Here is a 24,744-nt window from a genome sequence, read left to right as displayed (position 1 = left end):
TATTATGGACCTAATGAAGTCTTCTAGAAAGACGAAACTAGTAGTGCCTTTGAAAAGAAATTGGTTATTTTCTATTTCCTTAAAACATATACAGTAGCAGTGAAAATCCTAATATATGAAATATATATATATATATATATACATACATATATATATATATATACATACATACATACATACATACATGTGTGTGTGTGTGTATATATATGTACGGCCTGGTTGGCCGAGTGGTTAGCATAACCGCTCTCCAGCCAAGAGGCTGTGGGTTTGAATCCCATATATTTGAATCCCGCATGGATGTTTGTTATGTCCTCTCTCAATATGGACTGGGTCGCCATGGGAGCAGTAGACCCAAAAACCGCCCACAATCGCAGAGGCCTTCACCCAGTGGGTAGAAAAATAGGCTGAAATTTTTTTTTTTTTTATATAGCCATAAGAGGTAATCTCAAAAAACACACACACACACACACACACACACACACATATATATATATATATAATTACCATGAGAAGTAATCTCAAAAATAATTGTACCTTAGAATTATTGTTAATAATTATAATTTATTAACATAATTTACTATTAAGTGAATTTTTAAATTAACAATGTTTATCAGATGTTTTAATTAAAAAGTAAAATGTGATATTCAGTTTTGTTAATTCTACATATTAATAATTTACTGCAATCTATTCTCTCTCTCTCTCTCACACACATTCAGGCTAGTTCCCACATTTCCACCCAAACTTGGCCAGGCCTGTTGAAATCACTGGTTTACTTTTAACATTGTTCAAGTAGGCCATATCATTCAGATGTTGCTCCACTGTAATCAGAGGGTCCAAACTATGCTAAGAAAATACTCTAGCATTGTATTTTCTTTCAACTAGCAGCAACTTGCTTAGTAGTCACCTGGAACTGTAGGTTCATTGATTTTGTTAATTCTCAGGGCCGATTTTATCATTAGGCAAACCTAGGCAATCGCCTAGGGGCACCAGATTTTGCTACAATGTATATATTAAGACAATGTATAGGGGCACCTAATTTTTTTTTGCCTAGGGGCATCAGATACTCTCGGACCAGCCCTGTTAATTCTACATATTAATAATTTACTGCAATATGCTCTCTCTCTCTCACATACACACAAACAGAATCACTTCTGCAAACTGAAACCAGCATGAAATGACTAAACATGAATTAACTGGATAGTCAACCTTTTTTGGTATATCAGTGTGTAACTCATTATTTGCATTTGTCACTTCGGTTATGCTGTTGGTCTATTATTGTATTGAATCAAATGCATATATGCTATTTCTCAATATTTTACCTACCAACTTTATGTACCCTGGAGTGAACATTGGTATTACTTCCAGTTCTCTGTGGAGTTTTAAGACTCGCTGCGGGAGGTTGAACACTCATAGACCACAATAACTATTATACCATGCCGTGAATACATTTGATGTTAGAGCACTTACCATCCACTTCAGCAGTGCAAAAAAATTTTTTTATTTTCTTATTTACATGATCTTTGTACAGTTTCCAAGGATGATTTCTCATTCTTACATCACCCATTATCCTGTGCAATAATTCCTCTGTATCTCAGTGTGCTTTCATATGTTTGTGTGTAACTATTTCATTTTTATTTCATAATTGTGAGATCTGAATGGAAGTTTTATAATTATTTTTTATGATTTTTAGTGCGAGAACAGCTGAAGGAATTAAATAAGCAGTATGAAAAATCTGAAAATGATCTCAAAGCATTGCAAAGTGTTGGACAGGTAAATATATTATTACATTATTTTACCCTTTTGCTTTAATAATACATTTAAAATTATTTTTGTTCTGAATTATACATTTCTGATTTTTTTAAAATAGATTGTTGGGGAAGTTTTGAAGCAACTAACTGAAGAAAAGTGTAAGCAATTTTATTCTTATAAATTATATATTTAAAATTAGTTTTATTTATATAAAGATGATTATTACCACTTTAGAAATAAAAATGGATTCATTTGAAAATAAAAGTTTTATTCTGATAAGCCAGTGATTAAGTGTTTACAGTTAACTTGCAAAGCATTTGGCTACAATAATACCTGTTTGAATGGTATTTTTCTCTGACCAAGACTGACAGACTGTTGTGTCCTACTTTCTTAATTTCTTATTAATATACAGGGTGTTCGGGATAAATTTGACAGTTTCGTAAGGAAAAAGAAAATCTTTGTATCTATTAAATTTAATGAATTGACAAAAAAACATTACAGGCAGAGTTAATTACAATACTATCAACAAGATTTACTCAAAATAACCACCATTAGCATCGATCACAGCTTCAATTCTGCTTCGGAACCTCGAACAAGCTGATGCTACAGTCTCCCTGGGAAGGGCCGCAAAAACTGTTTTAATTTTATCCATTAACTGGGCTTTTGTATTACTGGAAGTGCGATTGGTGTCTTTTTCAACTGCGCCCCATACAAAATAATCCATGGGGTTAGGGTCTGGGGAGTTTGGAGGCCAAACATTTGGACTGGTGAAGTCGTAGAAATTTTCAGACAACCATTTTTGACTTTTCCCAGAGGTGTGGCAAGGGGCCGAATCCTGCTGCCATACATACGGCCTACCATTGGCTACCCTTGTTATCCAGGGCTTGACTACAGTTAGCAACTCCACGAACAAAGCCCGAATTCCAATGCCAGGGTTCTTCAACACCTGTTCCTGCAGATTTGCGAGGAATTCTGCTGTACGAACGCAATCAGATCGTCTGCTAGGGATCTTTCTTCTTGCTACATCCTCGTAGTCACCATTGCAAGTCTCTAGTTCATGCCTGATTGTTTTTACTGTATTCAGGGAGCATTGGGCAGCAGTCGTAATATCCTTATTTTGATGGCGGGCACGAATCATCATGATACAAGTTATTCTCTTCCATGATTCAGGTGGGTTCCAGCTATCCATCCTTTCTGACATCTTGTATATGAATGAAGAAGGGTCCAAACTTTTAAATGAAGAGAAGTGTGTGTTAATACATGTAACTTACGGAAAAATATAATTAATTATAAATATGTCAAATTTATCCCGAACACCCTGTACATATTCTACAATAAGTCTGTTGTGGCCCTATTTACGATTATTAAACTTTCCTTTTCTCCTTTCAAGTGAATTTCTATATTTTCTTTAATCAAAACTTATCTATGCATGAGATATTACAAAATTCTAATATTTAAGCTTTTTCTCCTCTTAGTGTCCCTAATATTTATATTATACTGCGCCTTTCAGGACATTTAGTTTAAGATATATAATTCGAAAACAAGGAGCAAAATACAAAAATATGTCTGAGCATGAAACTATTAAGCAGTCGTGACCCTCTATCTCGTAACTTAACACATTAATTTCCCGCGTGATTAGGTTCGTACGTTTTCCAAGTGGTGCATTAGGTAGCAATTTCAGACAACTGTATTATCAATTTCTATTATATAAAACACAATTCAATACTAAGAATAAAAATACAAAGTTACACAAGCAAAATACAAGTATTAGGGCAAAATCCTATATGGGAATTCGCGATCATGCTGTCATAACAGACTTTACACATATAAATATACACATATAATCATGGAACAAATTAACACTTTACTTAACCTTATACTAGTCAGAATGCTCTATATTGCTGTAATACCATGGACATTAATGCTTATTTTCAGTTAACCTTATCTAACTTACAAAACAAAACAATATAGGTTAAACTATCCTTTCGCTATACCCATACATACATTTGACCTTTAAGACACTCTCATATGAGATACTATGTGCATATATAAATCTAGCACATGAATGCTTATCAAATAATATAAACTAGTTTACTCTCATTCTACTCTGATTTGTACTAAAGTCCTAGTATATCTTTGACTGTCCAGTAATTAACAATGATTGCAACTATATGCGATTTCAGTTGATACAAGATTTTACAGTACCTTTCTAGGACGAACTCTGGTTTTCACGATCTATACCTTTCGTGCTTGAATTAAGGACACACACACAGGATCTTCTATTTTATCACTATGGAACTCATCACATGGGCACGGACTTCTGTGTAGATTTTCTTTCCCTCGATAAGAGTACTGGATGGTGAGATACATAGACAAATCTTTCCTTATAACTATATGGCATTCCTCGTCTCTTGCAATAGGAATACGGGATCGAATTCCCACACACTTTGTTTCCTTGTTGCGTCGGACGGAGATAACTCCTATGCCGTTGCTCAGGAAAACCCGTGTTACCTATACGAAAAATTCGTGAAGAAACTCTCAGGGGAAAAAAAGCCCATGTGGGGGGGGGTCCTACCCTTTTATCTGCATGGCCTCCTATCGGCACCTTCTTCAATTTCTTTTCTTCCCCTCTACTGGAGTCGATCTCATTCACCAATTAAAGTCGTATTTTTTCTGCCCAAAACATGCTACGGTCCCTTGCATGCGAACTCTAACGTGATGACGTCTCACTTCGGGAGTTGACCTTGAGCGATCGTCATTTGTTTTAAGCTAGCCTCTATACTAAATTAATCCCCCTTTTAGAATTTACTTGAATATCTTAATCTCCTTTTTTCAAGTGTTAAACTAGCCTCTCACATACAAATTCTTATCTCTAATCTTCTTTGTCTTACTTAACCTATATTTTCCATTGTAGTGCCCCATGTCTTATAAATTCTTATATCTCTATATTAACCCATTAAAAGTGATGTCTCTTCTGTGTGGGTCACGTGGTATCTCTATCACACAAAGAAATAGCCTCAGGGTAGAGCCAAAATTCAACGTGACAGAGTCCTCAAACGTTACCTCTCTTAAAATCCCAAGAAATTTGTATTTTTAGACTGCGCCACTTGGAATTATTAGATTAAAGATAACTCAATCAAGAAGTAAGTTAGAAGATATACTCATGTGACCTAGGGTTGCAATCGTAGCCTTAACCTTACTCAATTAAATTCCTGCCCAGATCCGTAACAAGTTTCACAAGCGGTGCATCAAATTCTATACACACTCATATTTAGTTAATTTCAAGCAAAGTTTATTAGCTTCTAAAATTACAGTTTACATACATGAACAATCATCACTCTAAATAGACACACATTCTAATCTAAATCAATTAAATAGCTAAACTTCATCAGGTATGATCTCTGAACATAATTTTCCTCAAGTAATTCACACACAAGTTAATAATTCTTTAACATCCAGATCACTACTAAATTCCATTAATTAATTTCTATACTAACAACTGGTAACTTTAAGCATTCTTCAACATACAAATATTCAGATTCACTTAATTACTATTCACTCATGACTTCTCATAAAACACAATTTTCTTCAGATAATTCACACAAATTAATAATTCTTTAACATAAATTGCAGCATATGGGAATGGACATAGGGTTGGTGAGATGGATAGGAGGGTGGTTGACGGAGAGATATCAGAGAGTGGTTTACTCGGGAGTAGAGTCCACAAGACGGCCTGTGACTAGTGGTGTGCCACAAGGATCTGTTCTTGGACCAATGCTGTTTAATTTGTTCATAAATGATATAGGAAATGATCTGAGAGGAACAGTTCATTTGTTTGCGGATGATGCAAAGTTGGGTAGGGCAATAGTGAATGCAGATGACGTCAAAATTTTGCAGGATGATTTGGATAGATTGGAGGTCTGGGCTAAGGAGAATGGATGTCAGTTTAATGTGGCAAAATGTAAGGTTATGCATTTTGGGGTGAAAAGATTGGAGGCAGTTTACTGCATTGGTGGAACCCTGCTCCAGGAAATTGATGAGGCACGAGATTTAGGAGTGTTGGTGGATAGGGAATTGAAATTTAGGGGACACATTGCAAAAGTGACCAAAACAGCTCATCAAATCACTTGGTTGCTGAAGAATACGTTGACAAGCAGAGACAAGCAGGTTATTGTTCCTCTCTATCGAGCCTTGATAAGACCCCATCTAGACTTCTGTGCTCAGATTTGGTCACCTAGGTTTCTTCTTGATGGGGAGGATGTGGAGAGGATCCAGAGGCGAGTGACCAAGATGATAGCAGGTCTGTGGAATGAACCGTATGAGAACAGGTTGAGGATTTGTGGGTTGCAAAAATTGGTTGATAGGCGGAGGAGGGGAGATATGATTGAGACATTCAAATTCTAGACTTCTGTGCTCAGATTTGGTCACCTAGGTTTCTTCTTGATGGGTAGGATGTGGAGAGGATCCAGAGGCGAGTGACCAAGATGATAGCAGGTCTGTGGAATGAACCGTATGAGAACAGGTTGAGGATTTGTGGGTTGCAAAAATTGGTGTTTTGGATTCAATTTAATGGACTTAAGTGTTTAATTTTGGTATATTATTAGAGCTTTATTAACGTGGTTAGTGTACTAAAGTGTTTTATAACATAATCTATGTCGGAAGTCGCCGCTAGATGAATTCGTAATGAGTAGTGTTCGTGCAAGCTCCAGATAAGATAAGTATCATTTTCAGTTATCGATACAAATTACTTAATATTATTTAGTTTGTTTTATTTGCCTTGCGTATTTTAGTGCGTCTATTTTTGGTGTGTTATAACGTTTAATTTGACAAAACACGTTACGGATAAATATGGCACCTGTGCGTAGGAAAATGGCGGCCAGTAATGAAGGTTCGCCATCGTTATCAAAGAACGGTAGCATAAAAGAAATGAGTCAGTGTACTAGCTGTGAAATGTACGCTTTGCGGAGTGCGGTCGGAGTGTGGTCAGATGATGATAAAGGATTGAATGTGTGTAGAAAATGTAGGGAGAATGCGGAATTGAAGCGTATTTCGGATCGTGAGTGTGATATTTTTGTCAACCTTCAAAATGAAGGAAATAGGGATATGACAAGAAACGGCAAAGTTGTACATGAAAATTGTGAGAGTGTGAATCTAGAAAGTGTGAATGATAGTATAAATGGTTTCTCAGAGAACAAAAAAGATGAGATAGATACATTGAGTGAGATCGCGTTGTTGAATAGTGCGATAGAAAGAGCAAAACAGCAGCTAGAGTGCATGAACAAAAGTAGACTGAATGAACCAACCAATAATAAAAGGTATGACAGGAAAAATAGACGTGCTAGAGCTTCTTTACTTTTAGAGTAGTGAATGAGTGGAATGCGCTCCCTGAGTCTGTAGTGGATGCTGTGACAGTGAATGAGTTTAAGGCGAGGTATGATAGATACTGTATGAATGTCAGATAGTTGTGATGAATATGATTTGGGGCCTCCCTCGATGAGTCTAATGACTCCCTGGAGTTGCCCGTAATAATAGTAATAATAATAGTAAAAAACATCTAAATTGCTACTAAATTCCATTAATTAATTTCGACACTAACAAGTATGGAAACTAAGTTTCTTTAAGCTTAAGCATTCTTCAACATAAAAATATTCAGATTTACTTAGTTACTATTCACTTATGACTTTCTATAAAACACACGTGCCATAGTCTTGACCTATAATTGTATCTAAATCCTTCACTAACAAAGGACCCATATCATCACACACTCAGATTATCTCCACTCGGTGGTATCTCTAATTTTCTGCATCTGTTTCAGTCTATCTTCTGTTTCATTAGGACGATTCTTTGTTTCCCTCAATCTACCCTGGATTAACTTCTTCATAGTAATTACCAGCCTAGATATCGGGCGCATGCTTCTGCTGACTTTTTAATGGCATGGTCTGCCGTTACTTTCCGGGAATCTAGGACAGGGTTACCCACGGTAACATCATCCTAGTCTAGAGGTATCGTTTGACCATCCCCAAACCAGCACCAGGCTAAACCTTCACTACTCGAGGAAATCCGAGAACTCCACATGACGAAAAAAACCAAGATAGTGCGTCAGGGGGTTCGCCCTATCGGAAAAAAAAACAAAACTTCGCTGTTCATCCAGCACCTCAATTTCTTGTCACATGACCTCACGATATCTGTTCTCTCCTGCTTGTTTACCCCACACACCGAGCACGTGACCGCTTGGGGCAACAGACTGCTTCTCCCCCCCCTCCAAACTTTGAGCTCATTTTTATTTTTATTTTACAAGTTATTCTTACATTGAATTTAATATCAACACAAAACCATAACTCTTAATTTACACTTTATCTCTGGCAACTTTGCTTTATACATATTTATCTAAATTCCTTTTTTATTTTTTATATAAAATCCTCCTTGAGGTGATTAATTATCTCTTTCTTCTTAAATTAATGTATTCAATATTTTCTAAATTTCACAACGATACCTACTTAGAAACAAGCATGTTTACTTAATTATTTTCCAGGTTTTTTTACTTCTTTGCTCATTATATCATGATAAGTGGAAATTTAACATTCTTAACTTATCAGGGTATAACACCATATCCTTTTTTTTTTGTAATAAGAATCCCTTTTTTATTATTTAGTTAAACAATTTCTGCTATAATTAATTTTCTCGAATGCAAGCATATTTTCTCTCTTTAAATATCTTGTATTAGCTACTTACATAGGATTTTATATTTTTATTTTCTTGTTACACTATGATAACTGCAATTTTTACATTCTTGGTTATCAGGGCGTAACACTTTCCTAGGTTGTCACATGGTACTACTGAAACACAAAGGAATTGCCTCAGGGTCGAGTCAAATCCAAGGTGTCCAAGGTTCTGAAATCTTGCCTCTCTTAAAGCTCTAAGAAAATTTATATTTTAACGCTACGCCACCTAGAACCATTAGATTAAGAAATGGAAATCTTAATCAAGAAGTGAATTTTCAGATGTACACTAATGACCATTGGTTTGCAATTGTGACCTAAACTACAACCTATTTCCTTCCGCTTAGATTCGTACTTTTTGTGAGTGGTGCATCGGATTCTAAACTCAGATAATTGGATTTAAAGATAGCAAAAGGTTTATTAAACTTATTAGTTATCATACAATACAAAGAACATTCAATCAGGATCAATTCAATGCTAAACAAACTAATTCACATGTATCCCGAGTAAATAAGATTATCAAAGAAACATTCCTTTATGAGATTAAGAACTGAGTAATCCTAAACAACAATATTAACATGAATTTTCAAGAGGTAATTTAATTCTCAAATTAGATCATCTTAATACTCAATTAAAACATAAATATTAACTCAACAAGAATTAACTTGTTGAGTTAATATTTATTATTAACTCAACAAGTTAATTAATTCAACATGAATTTTCAAGAGGTAATTTAATTCTCAAATTAGATCATCTTAATACTCAATTAAAACATAAATATTAACTCAACACATTCAAGAGTTATCTCACTTTCTTCTAACTAATATCAACGTGCTACAGTCCTGTCTTACCTTAATCAAAGTCCTTGATTCTCAGTTTACAATTAATTTCTTATCCTTATACATAATACTAGACAAAGAACTTTCAACTTTACCGTACACATGGTCTTCTTATACTTGTTCCTCATATGATTTCCTTTCAGTCTGTGTCTTGGCATGGATTTCTCCGGTCATTGGTAGGTCCACATGTTTCTAGCATATCAAGCCTATTCCAGGGACTTCTTTGGCATCTGGCGATTCTGTTTCTGTGGGGTTCCTTACCGAGACACTGAGCTTTTTCCATGGATTGCCTGTCTTCAGTATAGATATAATTTCTTCCATCCTACGGTCAGGGAGTACGTAGCCCTTTTAACTGATACGCGACATTTCCAACTATTACGTACAGGAGTCCGAGCAGAGCACCGCGCTGATCCTTCGTCTGGACGTTCCAGAAGAGAGATCTTCACTACCGCAAAAAAACCAAAGAAGCCTAAGAGAGATTGGGGAGGGGAGGTTCCTGGCCCTTTTATGCCATCTCCCTACCGGCACTCTCTGTAACCTTCGTTGTTCATCCGTCGCGTAGAATTCTCCCCATGTGGATCTTGCTTCGTAGTGTTTAAATTCGTTTTGACTGCTTACAACTCCACGTGCTGTGTGCAACTGATACCACCTGGGGCAACCTTTTATTCCGTTGACATGCCCATGTACTTTGACCTTTTGTTCACATTAATTTACATGAAAGTCATACATCATTTCATTGTATTATCTTTTTTTTTTAAATTATTATATATTTACAAAGTATCACTGACATTAGACAATCTAGTAAGAATCCTTTCATTTAATTATTCACAATTTCCGTTCTTTTTAATAATGTATTCTATATTTGTCCAGATACATATAACATATACTTGGATGCAAGTATATTCTTTTCAGGGTTTTGCTTGTTAAATGGTGATAAATGAAATTCATAAGAGTTTCAATTAATCAAAATTTAACAAGACTCTCATGAATTTCATTACCAAAAGCTCTATTTGTTATATATAAATGAAGTTGAACAGTTCCTATTGCCCAAAGGGTATGAATCTCATTAATTATTATTTGCTCACATGGACACTACACTGTTATGGTGTAGGATTTGTGACTTCTCATATGTGGAGTTGATATTAAAAAAAAAAAAGAAGAAAAGTGGAATAGTATTTGTTTCTTGTTTTTTTTTTTTGTACCAAAAAAGCATGAAGTTTGTGAAAATTATTTTCGATAATTTCACTAGTTTTTCTTGAACTTAATTTTATATTAAAGATACTTTATGAAAAACGTAATTATTAAATAGCTTTTAGTGAGATATTAGTAGAAATTGCTTTTTTCCTGGAACCATAAATATGATTGTCACAAATATTTTTCATTGTCAGTTTTAGATATGTTGTATGTTCTGCTTTTATGAATAATATTTATTTTCTGCTTTTGAGAATAATTTTTAAAATATGACAGATTTATATACGTGGATATGTCAGAATAATCTGATTTAGCTAAAAAATGCAGCAGCTACATTTTTTTTTTTTTACTCCTTTTGAGTAAATATGTACTGAATGCTGCTGCATCTTCCCTATCTGAAAACTGTTATACACTGGTGTCCAAAAGCTAAGGACAAACTACATTTTTACCTGTATATAAAAAAAAAATTCATGGCTACAGCCAAATGTGGACATAAATTTATTGCCAGCATATTAATAAATTATATTACACAAAATATGTTTATAAATTTCATACAAATTAAATTGTAATATATTTTTAGCAAAGTTACAAATTTTCTAAGGGCATAGTTAAGAAATTAATCTACAGTGCTTATGTAAAACTATGCACAGAGACATTTCAGCATGGAATAGTCCACCCTAAACTGTGATGCAGTTCTCCCAGTGTTGTACCATGCTTAGCACTGTGTGATTCAGGAGTTCTTGAGGTAAACTGGCCCTCTCCTCCTTCCGAGCAAGGATAAGGCCATGTTTGTTTTCTGGAGAGAAATGTTGAGCAGCAACATGTCTTCCTATTGCATCCCAAACATGTTCTATGGGGAGTGTGCTGGCCACTTGATTTGATTAATATTCTCGGTCTCCAGAAGTATGTCCACTGCTCATGTACGATGTGATGTGGCACCGTCATTCATAAAAATGAATTCTTCGCCTAAAGAACAATTGAGCATGATGTTGAAGAACTTCATTACAATATCGTTCACCAGTCATAGTCTCTTTATCCAGCACCTGTAGCTCAGTGCATCCATTAAGCTTAATGCTTCACACCATGACCCCAGCACTGCTGTATCTGTTCCTTTCAAGAACATTCTCGCAATGATAAGCAGTATTACTTTCAGGTCAGATTGTGTCATCTAGAATCGGAGGAAAGACTAAAACAACTCTCTTCTGTAAAGAGTACCTTAGTCCATTGGTGTCTTGTTCCATTTTTATGGATACAGCACCACTGAAAAATGTGCCCTTGTCATGGCCTACTTGCAGCTGACTTGTAAGTTGACCTGCCATGGTGCATCAATTACGTTTTGTGTTATAACCAAAAATCTGCCTTCATGCTCTGTGGTAGAGCGAGGGTGACTCTTAGCAAATGTCTGGAACATATTCCATTGGTTTGAAATGATTCCCAAAGGCTGGATATAACACTATGTGAGATTCCAAACTCTGGCAATATCAGTAATTTTGTGGCTTCCTTCAAGCTTTCCAATAATTCTTCCCCATGTGAAATCATCTAGTTGATGTCTTTGAGACATTACAAGACATCCAAAGGGTATGAATCTCATTAATTATTATTTGCTCACATGACACTACACTGTTGTGTTGTAGGAGTTGCGACTTCTCATATGTGGAGTTGATATTTAAAAAAAAAAAAAAAAGTGTAATAGTATTTGTTTCTTGTTTTTTTGTACTAAAAGCATGAAGTTTGCTAAAATTATTTTCGCTAATTTCACTAGTTTTTCTTGAAAACTTAATTTTATATTAAAGATACTTTATGAAAAATATTATTATTAAATAGCTTTGCAACTTTATTCCTTCATGAAAAGAACTTCAAACACAATTTTCTTATTGCAGTCTTTTGCCTTTTATCCTGTTGGGTGTTGGTTGACCCCTTTGTGCTAGATTCAAAACTTTGAATGTATACCTGCTTTTCTATTTAAAATCGTCAGTTAATATAAATTGCCACAAGCTGATTCATCTGAATTTGCAGTTGTAATCTTCACAAATAGTGTTCGTCCTTAGATTTTGGACACCAGTGTATGTATACCATCAAAAAACATTACTGCTTTAAGTTTATTTTTTATTTTTTCTAGTTTTTTTTTCTATTTTTATGATTGTAAGTTTGTTTGCTGATTTATAGTAAAAAAATAAGTTACTTAATATATATATATTTATAATCTTGTGGCACATATTAAATTTGAAGAACCAGTTTCATTATTCTGTGACTTTGCTACAAAGCTGTTTAGTGCTGGTAAAAGTCAATGAATTTCAAAAAAAAAAAAAAAAAAAAAAAAAAACCGTGGGGCAAAAAATGAGCAGATTTCAGATTATACCATCTTTTATTTTCAAGTTGCTCATTTGAAAGATAAAGAAATACATTTCTATTTCATAGGTGTACCTATATAATTTTTTGAATGTGGAAAAACTAAGGAAATAGGTACTTCAGAAATGCTGTATGAAGATCATGCAGCATTCCAATAAGTATAATTAGGAAAAAAAAAAATTGGTTTTATTCAGTCACAGATAATTGCAAAAGATAATGTTTCAGGGGCATGTTTTAATTTTTTTCGTGTGTATGGTTCCTGTCCATGAAAGATTATTATAAACCTATAGTACATTTTGTACTGTGGATAAGGATTTTTTTTGCCAATTTTAGCAATTTTTTATATATATTTTTTAACTTTTTATTTTTACATCATCCAGAAACCCTGCTTTAGAGACCAAACATGGAACTTTTTTCAAACCACTTCAGGCCTCCAATAAGTGGGGTGATGGTCTCACACCAGGCAATGAAATTCATTTCCCATTGATTTTTAATCATTTCAACCTATTGTACCCCTTTTAATATGATTTTAAAAATTTTTTATGCTGTTTTATGTAATATGTATGTAATATCCTGAGACCGTACATCATACGCTAAATAAATAAATAATAATCTCCCACTTAAAGATAATCACAAACATCCATGCCCACAGTGGAATTTGATCCCATGACCTGTTGGCTGGAGAGGGTATGCTAACCATTCGGCCAACTAGGCTGGCAGTTGTATACCACATAGTGATATTTCAGTAGGGGGATTTTTGTAAGTATTATTGACATGTGCTTTTGTTTGTATTTTTAGTTTTTTGTAAGATGTAAGTAGTCAAGTATAAGGATAATGCAGTTGTGTTACTTTTCATTTAAGTCTGACTTTAAAGAAAGAAGGGCAGATCTGATATTATTGCACCGGTACTTCTATGGAGTCCAAAGACTCATCATGGAAGATCTGAGCTACTCATACAATATCTATTGTACTTTCCTTGACTGACAGAACACTTACAACAGATTCCAGCAATTCATTCCAGTCATTCACCATCTGTAAAAATTCTAGTCCTCGCACCTTGCTGATGACACTCTTATCTTGCAAATGTTGGATGGCATTATAGTGGTGTTATGTTTTAGTACATTTTATAGTTTATTACTAGTGGTGAAGACAGATGTGCACTTAAACTACCTGAAGATGTGCTGTGATGGCTTGTTATATATATACTGGGGGGGGGGGGGTTGCCTACTGCTCCCAACCCCCAAGTTCCAGGCTGGTAAGACAAAAAAGTGACATAAAAACATTTCAAATTTTGGCTTATCTTTTTATATATATAGAGTAGATATATATATCTTCTTTCTTCCTTTACGTATTAGGCCTAGTGATGTGTTATAGTTACGTATTAAGCTTTGTGGCCTATAACGATTTGAAACTGGAAATCCCACTGAATAGGTTGGTCAATCCTATTCCAGGCGTGTCCTATGTCTGTAGATGTGTGTGTGTATTCATGGACTGGTTTGCCTGTTCTGGGATGAAAAACTCAAATTTTCAGGTGAAAAAACACCCTACCTCTGTATGAGACCAGCTAACTCACCTTTCTTCAAAAGAGACCAGATAAAGATTCCTCACATCACTGAGATGGGAATCAAACTCAGGTCTTTCTGACCAAAGGGCTTCATCTATATTGACTGAGCTATGAAGGCTCTTATATATATATATATATATAACTAATATTTCAAATTAAGAGACATTAACTGATAACATATTTATATTTGCATATTTTTTTATATTAGTTATTGTCAAAGCAACTAATGGCCCACGTTATGTTGTTGGATGTCGTCGTCAACTGGATAAAACCAAATTGAAGTCAGGTACTCGCGTAGCACTGGACATGACTACATTAACAATAATGAGGTATGTCTTATATTGATTTATATATAATAGCAAATGTTTGTTGCTATACAAATTTGTACCATTGAATTTGACCACCATATCATATCTTTCATGAGTTTTCTGTTTGATGATGAGGACTACAGGCACTATGCAAACACTAAAATTTTAATTTGTATAATTCTCTTCTTAGAAATGTTTTGGAAAAATTTGGAGGAAAGATAAAAACTAATAACAATGTCAAGTACCTGATGAATTTAGAGCTTTTTTTTCTGTAGCCTAGAGAAGCAGTGTAGTAGCTCAAATAACACTGCTTTCTCGGACCTATCTGGATTTAGACTTCATCAGTAAAGCACACACCTGGGTATGTTTGCTAAAATGCACAGGCTACATAAATCCCATCCAACTGACATCCTTCCTGCTGAGTCTCTTTCCTAAGAATAGGAAAGAGACTCAGATGGAATTTCTAACAAAATCATTAAACACCTGCTGCTTAAAGCAATAATTCCCATTGTTGCTATTATAGAGGTGTGGTTGGCATTTTCTCCAAATAGGAAATATGCCATTGTGGCAACAGTACTTGCTGCAGATACCCAGGGCCCAAATGGTGGAAACAGGCTATACTATGTAAAAGTAGGTTAGTTGACCTAGTTGTTAGAGACTATATTCACATTAATGATCCAGGACATGAAGAACCTTTTTAAGTCTTATCTTGCAAATGTTGGATGGCATTATAGTGGTTTAATGTTTCAGAACATTTTATAGTTTATTACCAGTGGTGAAGACAGATGTGCACTTATGCTACTTGAAGATGTGCTTTGATAGCTTGTTATATATATATATATATATATCTTCTTTCTTCCTTTATGTATTGGGTGAAAAACACTATGTTTGAAAGAACTGACTAATAAGGCAGGTTTCATTTTCTTAAAACTACTTGTGGTCGTTAATGAGGTCAGCTGTGATTTATTGATAATACATATGAATGGCTCTTCTCTGCTGTGCTTTATTCAGGTAAATCAGTATATAAGTGATATTTTTTATCAAGAAAAATACATTGGTAGGGATCTAATGCTAGCTGCTATACTAGCAGGTCATGTGAACGAGGTTTTAGTCAACCTATTACAGGAGAGCTAGGTTTATTGAATCCCTCTGAATGATTCACTGATGCTACATGTGAATGGCCTTCCTCTGCAGAACTTTTTTTCCAGATAAATCAGTAAATAAGTGGTATTTTGCAGCCAAGAAAAGATATTGGCAGGGACATAAGAAGCTCTTGTGTAAATGAACTGTTAAGTGTTTAGTGTATTTTAAACTCATGCAAAGGAAAAGAATATTTCTGTATAGTTATGTGTACAGTGTATTAAGAATTAAAGAATGTACTGCTATTGTTTTGTCATAAAATTTGACATTTACTTTTTTAAAACAATGTCACATATTAAATATTAGACATTATAATATTTAATTAAGGGGTGCTTAAGGGTCAAAGCTGTATAACTGAGAGGAGACCTCCACATAGCCTTTAAAGGAATGCGGAAAACCGACCAGGGCTTCTGACCTAATGTCTAATCCTCACCTTCTCGTGGTGCACCCTGTTGGGTATCTACTTGGATACTGAACGAACGAGGATGGGCTGGCAATTTGGGATTTAGCCGACCAAATTGTATTCTTATTGGTTAAACCAAAATAAAAAATGATGGTACAACATGACAAAATTTCGCCCAGTTAAACAAGGCCCCCGGTGTTTTCTCCAGGGAACCAGGGCGAACAGCGAAAACTCAGCTACTGGAACAAATCTGAAAACACAGCCCAGCTCAACATCACCAGAGTTAAAGATCACTACTATCAACATAAGAAGCTTGAATGGCAAAGAAATGGAGCTAGCTGAGGGATTATTTAAGGTACCAGATCGACATAATAGGGGTGACTGAAACAAAAAAGATTAAAACTGGTGAGATCTTTATGAGCAATAAATACAAAATGTTATATTCAGGCAATGACAATCAAGGAAAAGAAGGTGTAGCCATAGTATTCAACACAAAATACGAGGCTAATCTTCTTCAATGGCAGGCAGTCTCAGGTAAATATGAGAATGGGGAACTGGATAATGAGACTTATTTATGCCTATGGTCCCACAGAAGGTTCTACTAAGGTAGAAGTGGAGGAATTTTTTGAGGCTTTAGAAAAAGCAACTGACACAATGAAAAAGGAAAAGTTGGTCCTTGTTGGGGATCTAAATAGCAGAGTAGGAAGTGACTGTCAGACATACAAAAAATGTTTAGGGAAAATTTGAAGAAAAGAGCAAAGCTAATAATAATAGAAAATACCTGTTGGATTTCTGTTTAGGACATGGACTGGTTATTACTAACACCATGTTCCAACATAAAAATGTGCACAAATTCACATGGAGAGAAGAGGCAAGGAATAAGAAAAGTCTCATTGACTATGTTATTGTTGATAGTGATGATTTCTCCCTGGTGTAGGACACCAGAGTGTACAGAGGATGTGAAATTGGAGGTGATCACTATCTAGTCTTGAACAGGATAAAATTGAATTTCATATTGAAAAGAATAACATGTAAGAAAGTTTTAAAACGAATAAAAGTTGAGCAGTTCTCAGATGTGAACTGTAGGCTAAAATACACAAAGATTATTGAAGAAAAAATGTAAGAGTTTGAGAACAGGAATCAAACCTTGGAGATTCAGTGGCAAGCCTTGAAAAAAGCCCTGATTGATTCAGCCAGAGAGGCATGTGGTGAAGTTGTCAGCAAGGATAGAAAAATTAGAACTCCATGGTGGACACAGGAAGTTAAAGAGGCAGTGAAGGAAAAGAAGAAAGCATATCAAAAGTTCCTGGCAAATAAGTCAGCTTGTGCTCTTAGAGAATACAGAGACAAATGCGAAAATGCTAAACACTGTGTAAAACTAGCTAAACAAAAGTCATGGGAGGACTTTGGCAAGAATATAGAAAATAAATATCAAGAAGGTGGCAAAATATTCTGGAGGTTGTTGAAGAAGCTTAGGAATGGAGTAAAGAGTGCTGTAAAAGGAGTTGGAGATGAAAAAGGTGGCATGAAAATGGGAGAAAAAGATATCCTTGAGGTATGGAGTAATTACTTTGAAAAACTGCTAAATGAAACAAGCAGTGATGATAGCACAGTGGTAAAAAACACTGACCAGGCATGCAGTCAGGAATACATATCCATACTTGAAGTAGAAAAAGCCATCAAAGGCATGAAATGTGGAAAGGCAGCAGCAGTAGATGATATTCGGCCAGAAATGCTGAAGTATGGTGGTATAAGAGTCTTACAGTGGCTGCACTGCATAGTTCAGAAAGCCTGGACAGAGGGATGAATTCCCGATGATTGGAGTAGCACTCTCATAGCACCCATATATAAAAAGGGAAATAAAACTGAATGTGAGAATTACAGAGGTATTTCCGTGCTGAGTGTTCCTGGCAAGATAACAAGTATGCTTGAGAAACGGTTGAGAAGAATTGTAGAAGAAAATCTTGGTGAAGAACAAGCTGGATTCAGGCCAAATAGAGGTTGTCAGGATCAGATCTTCACTTTACGACAAATAGTCGAGAAAGCATGGGAATATAAAAAGATCTGTATTTAAGTTTTGTTGATTTGGAAAAGGCATATGACAAGGTGCCAAGATGGAAGTTATTCAATATGCTACAGTTATATGGTGTCAATGGTGGATTATATCAAGCAGTACTTAGTTTTTATTTGAGTTGTAAGTCAGCAGTTAGAATTGAAGGAAGTACAGGAAGATGGTTTAATGTTAAATCTGGTGTGAGACAAGGGTGTACATTATCCCCTCTGTTATTCATTATCTATATGGATCACATTATGAAGGAAAGTGGTATTAAACATGATATCAAAATTGGAGATGCTATCTCCAATTTTGTCAGCTCTTTGCTTTATGCGGATGATGTTATACTTCTAAATAAATCTGCTACGAGTTTGCAGGATTCCCTGACTAAATTGAATAACTGTTGTAATAGATATGGTATGAAGGTCAGCATTAAAAAGGCAAAAACAATGAAAATAGGTAAAATTGCTGAAAAGGTCAACTGTGTTGTGAATGGGGAACCTGTGGAACAAGTAAAACATTTCAGCTACTTAGGCATGATTTTTACTGAAGATGGTAAATTAAATATGGAAATAGACAACAGAATCAACAAAGCTGGTATGGTAGGAAGTCAGTTGAATAAATTCATATGGAATAAGAGAGAAATTAATTGGAACACTAAATTAGCTGTATACAAGACAGTGTTCAAACCAGTTTTAACTTATGGATCTGAGAGCTGGGTCAGAAATAAAACACTTGACCAAAGACTAGAGATGGCAGATATGAGAGTCCTGAGAAAGATTATAGGCGTGAACAGATGGCATCAATGGCAATATCATATTAAATATGAGTATATTAGGAAAGAACTTGACATTGTGAGCATCCTAGAATGCATTAGCAGAGCTAATCTTAGGTGGTATGGTCACTTAAACAGAATGGGTGAAGAAAGATTAGCAAAACAAGTGTTCTCTTCCAGATTAGCAGAAAAACGACCCAGAGGAACACCAAGATATAGGTGGATTTATACGGTACAAAGTGCCTTAGACGACAGAAATATAAGATCTGATAATGTTGGAGTCTTGACAAGTAACAGACTGATTTGGAGGAAAATTGTAGATAGGAAGTTAGTAATGATGTTATTTTTTTCATGTAGTACTATTATATCCTGTATACCCCTCCCCTTGAGGTTACATGGCAGGAATTTGATGATGATGAATATGATGTTTGATTAAACACAATTATTTATTTATTTTTTTACTAATAGATTTATTTTTGGAGCACTGTGTTATAAGTGAAAATATTTATGGTGAAAAATGGAGATTGATGGTTGTTATTTAACATTTTGATTTCCATGAATATTTTATGGAAAGTTTTTAAATACAATTGTATATTTTTGCAGTGATTATTATTGTAATTTTTGCCATTTTATATTATTTTAGATATTTACCACGTGAAGTAGATCCACTTGTGTATAACATGTCTCATGAAGATCCAGGAAATATTTCATATTCAATGATAGGTGGACTTAGTGAACAAATACGTGAGCTAAGAGAGGTATGATGTGGTCTTAATCCTTAACTAATTGTAGGTTGTTTCTCTGCGAACTGGATATATAGGACAATTGCTATACCATGATATTATTTTCAGATGATTTTATTGTTATTTTATTGTAACAAACTTTCATGGAATCAACAGATTCATCATCTCACTTAGCAAGTAAAATATCTGTCATACTGAACCTTAATCTCATTTGCACTCCTTCATTAGCATTTACAAAACATTCTGCTAACGAATTCTACTCATTCACTGCTCTCCATCTAAAAATTCTGCAACTTCTTCACTACACCTTTACACAACTTCAAGGAATGGTCTCTTGTTTTTCTCCTCTTGCTTTTCACTCAATATAATCCCTTTTGTATTAATCTGGTAAAATTCCTTTACTAACTTAACTGTTTATCACATTATCTCTTTTCTGTCCTTCTATAACACTCTGCACTTGACATGTCCTCAACCTCTCCCCATAACTAACATTCCAAAATCTTGACATTTCTTTAGTTACTAATCTCTGGATCTCTGCAGAGTTTCCATATCACCCTGAAAACTTCATTTATCTAAATCCTTAGAAAAATATTTGGCCTGGTGAATGATAATGATCTCTGGAGGATCAGATACAATGGTGAGTTATATCAACTCTATAAAGAACCTACAAGTCATGTTCAAAAAGTTATGGTGCACAGGACATTTTTCGTATGGAAAATTACAGAATTCTTAAGAGGACTATAAATAGTAAAAATTTTTTAAAATAAACAAGCCCAAGATGGATACATACCATTAGTCACGATAGCAACATTATATTGCAGTGTCCAAACCAGAGAAGTCAAGATTTGATTTAGACCATAGAGCTATAAGAAGTAGTCCATGTCCAGCACCTTATTCAGTGCCACAGCCACCTCCTTATCATTTTCTCTTTTATTTCCTTTTGTTTGATAAGAGGTTTCTAGAATTCTCATATTATATTTACTGCTATTTCTTTTTTTAAATAAGAAAAACATAGCAGAACATTCAATTAAGAGTGAAAAAAAAGCAATTCAAAGTAAATTGTAAGATGAATGATCTAATGTAAGTTACATTTTTAACTGCTGAAGTCAGGTTTATGCTAAGCACAAAATAAATTGTACATACCAGAGTGTTATTCTCGTGTATATATATGTATATAACTCCCTTTCTTCTTTAGACAGCTGGGAAAAGGGAAAGGGATGGGACATTGGAATATATGATTTTTTTTTTTTTTTTTTTTTTTTGCAAGTAGATAAAATTGCATTTTTATTGTCAAATGAGAGAATAGAATTCAATCAAATTGCAATAAAATTCTGGCACCAAATGAAATGCTTTGTCTAATTTAGTATTTCTAAGCACATTGATCTTGAGGATTTCATTTGGATCTTAAAAGACTTATTCATAAGTTCTATAGTGTTTTTTTGTTCATTCTAAGAGACGGTCCCTGTTCGTATCTATATAAACATGATTGGTACATGTAGCAAGTTTAGCTTTAGGCATGTTTTTTGTATCATAATGTTAGATTGCCAGAAGAAACACCATCATGGATTTTATTCTCTGCCATTTCCTGAGTTGATCTTTGATGTAAGCAAGTAGGAGTTTACCCCTTCCCTTTTTTTGATATCTACCCATCAGCATAGAAGCAAGTCTATAGTTGGCCCATCCCTTCATGATAAAGGGAAATAATCTGTCAAGTTGGCTGTTGATCACCTTATTCACTTACCTTAAATTCCACCAATTAATGAATGTCAGCATGGATTCTCACTCCTAGCCAACCTTAACTGCCTTTGGACAACACACCATGGAGAGATTTAGAGAAACTAACATTACTTTTGACAGTTCCAGGACATTCAGTTGGGTCTGGCATAGAAACTTCCTTGTTGAGGTACCAGCTTATGGATCTACCTTCAATCCTTTGTGATTGAGTTGTCAGTTTCCTCTCTGGTAGTTCACTGTGTCATGATGGTTTTTGTCTCTTCAGATTTCTTTATAAATACCAGAGTGTCCCAAGAATATCCTGTGCCTTCTCTCATTCTTCTTCCTCCTATACATTAATGATTTTTCTCACTGACCACAGTGTTATCCATAGTTTGCTGATGACTGAACACTGTTTCTCCTCTTCATTTGCAAAATTTGCACTGTCAAGTGATTCAAGCTTCAAGATCTTCCATAACCAATGTCTTAAACATTGAACGCCTTGCCATTCTCCAGTGAAGTGAGGATAACCTAGTTCTCAATGATAGCAAAACACAGTTCTGTCATATTGCTTATAAGAAAGATCTCAGTTCACTTCCCTTTACTTTACATAATATTAGGATCTCCAGTCAGGATCTGATTTCTTTCGCTAGTCTTTCCTGGCACAAACATATTACATTCTTAGCCTTCCTAGTCTCCATAACATAAAACTTGGTGTATGTTGATTGCTGCCTGTACAAGTGCTGTATAAATCTCAAATTTATCCAACCTTTGAATGCTGTTCTCACATTTGGGGGTGGTGTATCGAAAACCTTTCTATAGAAAGATTGAGAAGTGTTTTCCTTTCATTTAGGGGGGGGGGGTTTGGTCACCAGGTGACACACATCCCATTTTAGTTGTTCTCAGTGTATGAAAGATTTGAAAAATTTCTCTTACATGAGTCAGTTGAAATCTGCAGACATTGTCTTGCCCTGTATTTTGTATGGCATCTGAGAATTTAGAACTATTATGTGAATGAACATTCTGTATCACCTTAAGGCCTTATGCAAACATTCAGCAAGACTGCTCAATATGTTCTGACCTGTCAGCTGCTTTTGTTATTCTTATTGTATTCTATGACACAATGGGACTTTATTATTGGCTGTTTATCTCTTTCCTGATGATTTCATGCAATTTTCATTACTTGTGGTCAGCATGTACCCTTCTCACTACAGGCGAACTCCAGTAACATAATATCATCTCGGAAAAGTGTTTGTAAGTTGAATGTTCATTGAATTGAATTTATTTTTTTCATAAGATATATTGTTAAATTTGTTTGTGTTTCTGAAATAATTACCATACTATAAAGATAGTAAAAATCAATAATTAATTAATTCATTCTAATTAGATTAATTAATTTTTACATTAAATTTTATTGTAAAATTAATAATTTGAAAAGAATTACATTTCTTTTGCTTTTTTTTTGTTTATTTCTTCATGCATTTGTTTGCAGCAGGCCCACCCTCTATTAATGACTCTTCAGTATAGAAAAACACAAGCATCGGTTTTTTTTCTATTTTGATTTTGAATCTGAGTTGTTGATAAACATCATTCCATTTTTTTGATGACAGCATTTCCTTTTTACAAATAACCATGAACTGAATAGAGCTTGCACTATGTATGATTGCAAATTTTTTGTTTATCTTTTAAAATTGTCGCAATGGTGAAAACGATATCTTGAATACAACTAGTTTTAAGCTTTTGTTTTCTCGTTTTCTGATTGCTTAATTATGTCCAGTTTTATTTATCTTGAAATTAATTGAACTTTTTTTTCCACTTTTACCACTTTCATAATCACTGCTGCTTCATTTGTTTTTCCACATTTCGAGGATAATTAAAAAATCGAAATGTATATTTTACATACACCATTTACATCCACTCACACGAGAGGTCCCAAGACCTATGGCATGACACTTCCTGTGGGCGAATGTAAAAGATGTATCATGAAGCTCAAAAGTTCCTTACTGGTGCCCTGATGGTATGGCATGCATGTTTAACATGTTCCAGAAGTTAGTCAACATTCCCCACTGGGGCAGAGTACACCAGTGATCAGAGCTCCAGAAATCAACTCACCCACTCACCACAGGTGAGTAAACAGAGATAAGTGATGAGTGAATTTCCAGTCTTGTTCTGAACGTGCCCCCCCCCCACATAATTTTATGTTTCCTCTCTTAAAACATCTCATTCACTGTCGAGTAATTTTATCACAGGTGACTGCCATTGACAATGAATTCAATAGCGCAGGTTTACTTCCGGAGAGTCGGAAATAAAACTTCTGGATCTGAAATCTTTAATTTTTACACACACACTCACCCAACAGGTGTTCTATCATCATTGTAGTAATATAACAATTGATAAATTATAAACGTTTTTCTTTCTATATGAAAGACTTCATAACTACCAACTTTATCGTTCCAAAAATATTATTTCTCTCATAGCAACATTATAAGGTTCTTTTCACTGCACATGCTCCAGTATCGTATTGTAATATAGTATTGTCTTAAGCTTATTTTCACAGCTCACAATATGAATTAGCTTAGTGTGTAATTAAAATTTTAATGCATTTAACAGATTCTTTTACACAGATTTCATAGCAGATTCTTTTTAATACTGTTAGCTAAAAATAGTGTGATTATCTTGCAAAGACTGGATCATGTTACTGAGTGCATTGTGAAAAGTGAGTCTGGCTCCACTTCAAGTACTACCTATTTTCTTGTTCTCATGAATTTTATTATTTGGCTGTCATGTTAAATTATTGTTCATGGATAATTTACATAAATTCACCCTTCATTATGAACAATAACCAAAAGAAAACATAAACAGAGTTGTGATGAGCTTTGTTGTGGCATATATTTAAAACCCCCCTTTAAAGGAAAGCCTATTTCTATATAATTACATGTAATGTATAGTGAGAATTAAAAATTTATTACTTTGTTTTATCAACATAACATTTATGTAACATTTTTTTTTCTGGCCAGTAGATATAAGTTCTATTTCTGGAGCCCTGCCAATGATTACACATGGCACCTCAAATAAAAATCCTCAGGATTTAAGTTAGATGGCCAATGAAAGCTAATTCATCTTTCATGAAACCTCTGATCAGGAATACCCCAGTTTTTCATGAATGAAGTGTAAAGCTCTCCTTCATGAACTGCATGT

General features: G+C 34.7%; 1 protein-coding gene across 1 annotated transcript in view; it reads left to right on the top strand.

Moving 5' to 3' along the window:
- LOC150102425 (26S proteasome regulatory subunit 10B-like) overlaps positions 1 to 24,744 on the top strand; it is a 105,092-nt gene that overhangs the window by 13,287 nt on the left and 67,061 nt on the right. The window contains exons 2-5 of the mRNA XM_090399587.1: positions 1,691 to 1,770; positions 1,868 to 1,907; positions 14,620 to 14,740; positions 19,734 to 19,848. Of these exons, the coding sequence (XP_090255713.1) occupies positions 1,691 to 1,770; positions 1,868 to 1,907; positions 14,620 to 14,740; positions 19,734 to 19,848 (356 nt within the window). The remainder of the gene's footprint in view (positions 1 to 1,690; positions 1,771 to 1,867; positions 1,908 to 14,619; positions 14,741 to 19,733; positions 19,849 to 24,744) is intronic.

The sequence above is a fragment of the Typopeltis vanoorti genome, chromosome 10 (genome assembly GCF_054136105.1).
Source record: "Typopeltis vanoorti isolate ZY-2024b chromosome 10, IOZ_Tvanoo_1.0, whole genome shotgun sequence".
Taxonomy (NCBI): domain Eukaryota; kingdom Metazoa; phylum Arthropoda; class Arachnida; order Uropygi; family Thelyphonidae; genus Typopeltis; species Typopeltis vanoorti.
The sequence above is the reverse complement of the archived record's forward strand: the minus strand, read 5'-3'. Positions and strand labels throughout refer to the sequence as shown.